Source organism: Chiloscyllium punctatum, chromosome 45, assembly GCF_047496795.1.
Source record: "Chiloscyllium punctatum isolate Juve2018m chromosome 45, sChiPun1.3, whole genome shotgun sequence".
In the NCBI taxonomy this organism is placed as follows: Eukaryota; Metazoa; Chordata; class Chondrichthyes; order Orectolobiformes; family Hemiscylliidae; genus Chiloscyllium; species Chiloscyllium punctatum.
Window position 1 is genome coordinate 53156407 of NC_092783.1, and position 7283 is coordinate 53163689.

The following is a 7283-nucleotide window of genomic DNA, read 5'->3' on the forward strand; positions in this document are numbered from 1 at the left end:
AGTGGCAGAGTTCCCAAATACTTCAGAGCAGCATTAATTATCAATTAAATAAAAAGGACAAATAATGTTGATTTTAAATCAAAAATAAAGCATCATAATTATCTTAATTTGCCCAAAATTTTCAATGTTCTGTAGCCACTAAAACTGGGGTGGAAATAAGCCCTCAAACAAAACATCTTGAGTTGGCTTTTATTTCTGTTATTTTAGTTTAGAAATGCAGTTCATTAAGTTTTCATCTGTGAGGCTCAGTCACAAAAGCAGATGGACGTTGTACACTTCTCTTTGCATAACAAAGCTTTTTTTCCTTTCTGTCTAACTTGAATCAGGCTGTTTACGATCTTTCAATCCCATTGGTTTACATGTTACAATGTAACACTGCAATAAAAGTATTGTTCTTCATTGCAATCTCTCCACTAATGATTTTGAAACACTCAAGATTAAAATTCCCATGTTGCATGACTCTAGGCTACAATGCAATGAATTCTGATACATGAAACCTTCCTGAAACATGTTGTGGCTCTGACCCACCAACTTCATGCAGAATACTTCACAGATAGAAACCTGAAGTGTGCATCCCTCTGGTTTCACAATTCTCTTTCTTTCAAAGCTTCCTTTATCCAATAAGGTCTCTGTTTCCTGGCTTTCATCACCTTTCATCATTCATGTATCTTCCTCCCTTTCTTCTCTCTTCTCCATCTCTTCACTGAGGTTGAAAACCATTTTTGTCATTTTGTTTGAGAATTCTTCCCACACAAAGGACGGTTCTCCCAACAAGCCTGTTAGTCTACTATTTATTGAAGTAAATTTACCACGTCATCAACAGGCTGCTCCTCTTCCACACCGGGACACAATGTGTCAGCAATTTAAACATTTTCTCATTAAGCATCACTCAGGAAAAGTCAGTAAATAATTCTGTTATTTTTCTCTCCTCACACTGACAACAATGTGTGATTACAAACCATCCTGCCTTTACTGCCCTCAAGATCCTGCACATTGATGTCTCTCTCCCATTGTGAACCATCTCTTGCTGAACTTCAATTCTCTTCTTCTCCCATTTGAGGTCTCCCATCATCATCCTGGGTCACCTGTTGTATCTGTCCCATGAGCTTTGGAAATGTAGCCCCTGAGCCCACCATAAGTCTACACACAGCCCCTTCTCCTCCAGTCACAGTAAGGACCATTCAGCACCTGTGCCCTCCTTTCACCGATCCTCAGCCGACTCCAATCCAGGCCTGTCACTCAGGCTGCTCTCCAGGGGGACAACATTTTGATGATGTCACACACGGTGGAGTTAGAGCCCACAGCGGGCAGCACAAACCCAGTTTCAAGATTTTCCCAAAGCTCGACCAGTGGGGAAAGAAAATATTCTGACTGTTTCAATCATTCCCTGGGAATTTGGAACAGCCTGACGCTTTGATAAGGGATTAACTTCACCATGAGCTAGATGCAATGTAGCTGATTAAAATGTATTAAGGAGTTTTTTTCCAGTCAAATTTCTGAAATATTGTCTCCTCAGTTTCAGATGCTTTATGGGCAGAGAAACACGTAACGGGAATTTTGGGAAGAGCGATCACAATATCTTGTCACTACGAAGCACGGTGGTACCAAACAAACACAAAATATTGGTGTCAAGGATGGACTCGTCAGTGTAAGTTTATAGCAACGACAAATTGGCCAAATGGGAGAATATCAATCGCTGATAACAAAACACAAGGAATATTTCTTGTCACAATCAAGAATCTTCAATGGGGAGATGCAGGATGGTACAGCTGTGGGATTGAGGCTCCTGGCCTTGACCTAATGTTTAATGTAGAGCTGTACATCTCTGACGGTAAATGTTTCAGTGATTTTTTAAAATTACTCTCAGCTGATATGTCTGATCAGTGTTTTCTCCAGGAAGAAAACTAGCCAAGTATTGAAGCATATTTGATCTTTGATCTCTCAATAATTGTTTCTTCCCCACATAAGCTGTCTCTGTTCCTGGACTTCGATATTTATCCCAATTTACTGTCTCATGTTCTGGGGGCTCAGTGACAGTCTCCTGTGATTCTGCCCGGGGATCTCTCCCCATTCACTACACATGGTCTGAGAAGACCCCATCTCAAGATTCAAAGATCTCTGACACCAATAAACTGGAGCTACATTGTCAATCCTTCTCACAGCAACATCATCAATATTACTGCACAGCCTCAAATACTCAGGGAACAAAACCAAGTGAAATTGTTCATGTGTCAATCAACAATGTAACAGAGAAGAACTGCAGTTATAAAATAAAAACCAATGGCATCGGTAAGTGTGATGCACATATTTAATATCTCACTCTGCCAAACTGTAAGTTATAAAATGCACTCCACTTGTTTCATTGTCTGTTCTGATTTAAACCAATACTCTGTCCTGCAGTTGGAAAATAAACAGGTGCATAAAATACTATCCACAGCATGTTGATGCCAGCATGTTGGGGGTTCCAGTTCCCCTTCGGGGTTAAAATTCAGCTGGATCCCACTGCCTAGTAGGGAGAAGTAATGCTGTGCTGTGGCAGGTGAGACAGTGTCGATGAGGTGACAAACTGAGAACCTGTTCCCCCTTTAGGAATGGCATCATTTGTAAACTATTTACAGAATAGAGGTTCTCCTGGTGTCTGAGCAAGCATTCATTCCTCAATCAATGTTATTAAACACAACCAGATTTTTGAGAGAATTATTTCAATGTTTTTGCTTGCATGCAAATTAATTTCTAGATATTGCTGCATTCCAAGAACAGAGACAGCTTGTGTGGGAAAGAAACAATTATTGACAGATTAAAGATCAAATATCCTTCAACACTTGGTCAATTTTCTTCCTGTATAAGTCACTGATCAGATATACTTGTTTTACTTGCACATCCACAAATATCATTTATTGTATCCGTTTCTCCCGATGCGGTCTCCTCTACATTGGGGAGACTGGGCGCCTCCTAGCAGAGCGCTTTAGGGAACATCTCCGGGAGACCCGCACCAATCAACCACACCGCCCCTTGGCCCAATATTTCAACTCCCCCTCCCACTCTGCTGAGGACATGGAGGTCCTGGGCCTCCTTCACTGCCGATCCCTCACCACTGGACGCCTGGAGGAAGAACGCCTCATCTTCCGCCTCGGAACACTTCAACCCCAGGGCATCAATGTGGACTTCAACAGTTTCCTCATTTCTCCTCCCCCACCTCACCTTCGTTCCAAACTTCCAGCTCAGCACTGTCCCCTTGACTTGTCCGGACTTGTCCTACCTGCCTATCTTCTTTTCCACCTATCCACTCTACCCTCTCCTCCCTGACCTATCACCTTCATCCCCTCCCCCACTCACCCATTGTACTCTATGCTACTTTCTCCCCACCCCCACACTCCTCCAGCTGTTCTCTCCACGCTTCAGGCTCACTGCCTTTATTTCAGACGTTATAATGGAGTTATGACAGGGCCAACATTTCCCCTGAGTTTTCACACACTCTGTCTTGCGCCTCTCTCTCTCACCCACACACACACTGTCACACATATGCACTCTGTCTCGCTTTCCCTCAAATACAGACACTCACAGCCTCCCTCTCCCTCTCTCCCTCATCCTCCCACACTACACACACACATGTGCACACATTCAAATACACATTCAAGTCTGTGGAGTGAATTTACATTCTATTTTGTTCAAACAGCATAAATCTGAAGGCAGTCAATTAAGGTGACAGTTTATAAATTCCTACTTTCAAAAAAGACAGTCTGACTCCAGTTTGGGACACAGACTCTAACCTCATCCCTGTAATGTATTGTCTGAGCTGAGATGTCACTTTTTTTTATTTACTGATAAAACCTTAAGATATATCGGGACTGTGATTTAAGAGAAATTCTGGGATTTACATATTAATCAATGGAAACCTGCCTTCCCATTCTACGTGATTACAGACTTATCAGCAATCTCAGTTTCTCTAATACATTGCATCCGTCATGTGACACTTTGATCTTTTACTTTTAAATCCTGTGCCCTACGTATCCTGCCCCACTGGCTTCCTGACAAAGGAGCAGTGCTCTGTAAGCTTGTATTTTCAAATAAACCTCTTGGACTATAACCTGGTGTTGTGTGGTTTCCAATTTTGTCCACCCCAGCCCAACAGCAGTCCCTCCACATCCTGAATCTTCTTGCCAGTGGCTCATATCCAGCAGACACTGAGTGCTGAGCCTGAGTCTGAATGATAGTTGTTCCCCTCTCCAAGGAGACAGCTAGACATACGGCTCGGGATTGATAGTGATGGTTGATGTCTCCATCCCCATTGAACCAGTTTAACGACTGATCAATTGGGTCAATGGGCTGAGGAGTGCCAGATGGAGTTCATTTTGTTCAATGTGAGGTATATCCTTTTAGTTCAACAAAACAGGATGGGACTTATACAATTAAAAGTAGGACCCTTTTAATTGAGTAGTGCTGTTGAACAGACAGACACTGGGATCTTTGAAATTTGCATCACAAGTAGAGAGGGTGGTTAAGAAGGTATTTAGAATGCTTACCATCATTGCTCAGACCATTGAGTGTAGGAGTTGGAACATCACGTTGAGCTTGTACAGAATGATGGTGAGGCCACTTTTGGTTTTGTGTGTACAGTTCGAGTCACCCTGCTTCAGGAAGGTTTTATTAAATTGAAGAGGTTTCAGAAAAGATCTACTAAGATGTTGCTGTGACTGGAGGGGTTGAGTGAAAAGGATAGGCTGGGACTTTTTCCCCTGGAGCAGAGGAGGTTGGGAGGTGACTTTATCAAGGTTTATAATATCATGAGGGGTCTGGATAAGGTGTTTAGCAAAGGTTTCTTTCTCTAGGCTGGGAGAGCTCAAAGTGAGGGGTCATGTTTTCAAGGTGAGAGGAGGAAACTGTGAAAGGAACCTGAGGGGCAACGTGTTCACACAGAGGGTGGTCAGTTGCAACATTAAAAAGATTTGGATCAGTACATGAATAAGAAAGATTTGGAGGGATATGAGCCAAATGCAGGCAAGTGGGATTGCTTTATTTTGAGAAACTTGTTCAGCACAGACATATTAAACCGAAGGGTCTATTTCTGTGGCATATGAGCCTATGACACTGAATTGGGATAGGGAAGGGCAAAGTCTTGGGGTTTTTGGCTTTTCAATTACAGTCCATTTTCCAATAAATGTTTGTTTCCCAAAGACGCCGTCTCTGTTCCTGGACTTCAATTTTAGTCACAGCCAAATGTCTCATATTCTGGGGCTTCAGTGAGAGTTTGCTGTGAGTCTGCCTGGGGATCCCGTCCCATTCACTACACATGGTTTGAGAAGACCCCATTTGAAGATTCAATGATCTCTGACACCAACAAACTGGATCTACATTGTCAATCCTTCACGCAACAACATCATCTATATTACTGCACAGCCTCAAATACTCAGGGAACAAAACCCAGTGAAATTGTTCATGTCTCAGTTCCCAGTGTAGCAGAGAGTGGCTGGAGTTACATGATATAAATCAGCAGCATCAGTAAGTTTTATACAAACATTGAGGCTGACACACCTATTCAATGTTTATTCAAACTGCTCATTGGTTAATGTTCTTCCATATTTACAAATAATTGCACTTCATCACATTACGACTCTTTGATATTTGAACAATTTTGGGCAAGGTGTTAATTTATTTTTGATAATGGGCAAAAGTGTAATAAAGCTCCAGAAAATGCAGAAATGCTGTGCTCCAACTTTGTGTTACATCTCACAGCTTTTGGAGATGCCGGTATTGGACTGGGGTGTACAGTTAAAAACCACACAACACCAGGTTCTCGTCCAACAGGTTTAATTTGAAGCACTAGCTTTCGGAGCACCACTCCTTCATCAGGTGGTTAAGGAGGACACAATTGGAAGGCACAGAATTTATGGCAAAAGTTTACAGTGTAATGTAACTGAAATTATACATTGAAAAATACCTTAATTGTCTGTTGAGTCTTTTATCTGTTGAATACCATGATAGTTTCACTTCTTTCATGTGTAAATCACAAAACATTTTTTTTAAAGTTATCTTCTCAGGTTTACTGTAACAATTGGTGTTAGCCAGATAATATGTTGAAGGTGTTAGACTGCTGTGATCCCTTTCTATGCCATAATGTTTAGACTGATTCTCATCTAAAAAGTGAGTTTACAGAGTCTTACATGAATTCATGCAGTTTTTGAGCAAAGTACAATGTTACTCTTGTAAGTACAAATTCACCCCACAAAGGTATATGTATGTGTGTGTGTGTGTGTCTGGGGTGGAGGGGGGGCGAGTTGTGAATGTGAGAGAGAGTATATGTGTCTGTGTATGTGAGTGGAGAGTGTCTAAGTCTGTGAGGGGGTGCATGTGTAAGTGTGGGAGTGTGTGTGTCTGTAGGGGTGTGTGTGTGTCTGGGGTGAGGGGTTCTGAGTGTCTATCGGAGAGAGTGTATATGTGTGTATGTGAGTGTAAAGTGGTCTGTCTGTGAGAGGATGCATGTGGAAGTGTGTGTGTCTGTCGGGGTACGTGTGAGTGTCTGTGTATATGTGAGTCCGTGTGTTTGGAGTGCCTGTGTATGTGTGTGTGTGTGTCTGTGTGTGTGTGTGCATTGGAGTATCTGTGTGTGTGTATAGTGCAATGGTGGTCACCTGTAATGTGACATGAATCTAAGGTCCCGGCTGAGGCCCTCCCTTTGGGTATGGAACTTCGCTATCAGCTTCTGCTTGGCCAATTTTCACTGCTGCCTGTCCTAAAGTTCGTCTTGGAAGATGGTCACCCGAAGGTCCGAGGCCGAATGTCCTGGACCACTGAAGTGTTCTCCAACTGGGATTGTTGTGTGGTGCCCATTTATCTGTTGCCATACCTTCTCAGCTCACAGCTTGTGTGTATCATGGCATGTGACCTGAGGGGATAATGGTATCAGTCTCCATCTTAGTCAGGGTCACATCAGGCATGACATGGTGATGGAAATGTGTCAGGGTTTGTAACTGATTACCTCAGTTTCAGCCCAGACCCTGAAGTGTCTGTGGCTGTGAGATATGTTTAGGCCAGATGCTGTTATCAATGTCTTTTGATTTGTCAGTATTACAACATCCACACTTTGTTCTCATGTGACAGGAGCTGACGTAAAGACTACATCATTGGGTCTAAATACCATAGTGGAGGCAAAACTCCCAGTGGAAGCTCACCCAGCAATCACAGGATATTACAGGACAGAGCAGGGGCTGCTGGATCCCCCAAGAATACATTGTCCAGTGGGGGCAGTGACCAGCTCAGTGGCTGGAACTTTCTTTTATGTTTGA

At 42.7% G+C, this 7283-nt stretch overlaps 1 protein-coding gene across 1 annotated transcript in view; it reads left to right on the forward strand.

The window, feature by feature from the left end:
• Window positions 1-7283, forward strand: part of LOC140467122 (polymeric immunoglobulin receptor-like) — a 49604-nt gene extending 42321 nt beyond the window's left edge. Inside the window, exons 8-10 of the mRNA XM_072563189.1 lie at window positions 1517-1837; window positions 1969-2289; window positions 7099-7283. Coding sequence (XP_072419290.1) covers window positions 1517-1837; window positions 1969-2289; window positions 7099-7283 — 827 coding nt within the window. The remainder of the gene's footprint in view (window positions 1-1516; window positions 1838-1968; window positions 2290-7098) is intronic.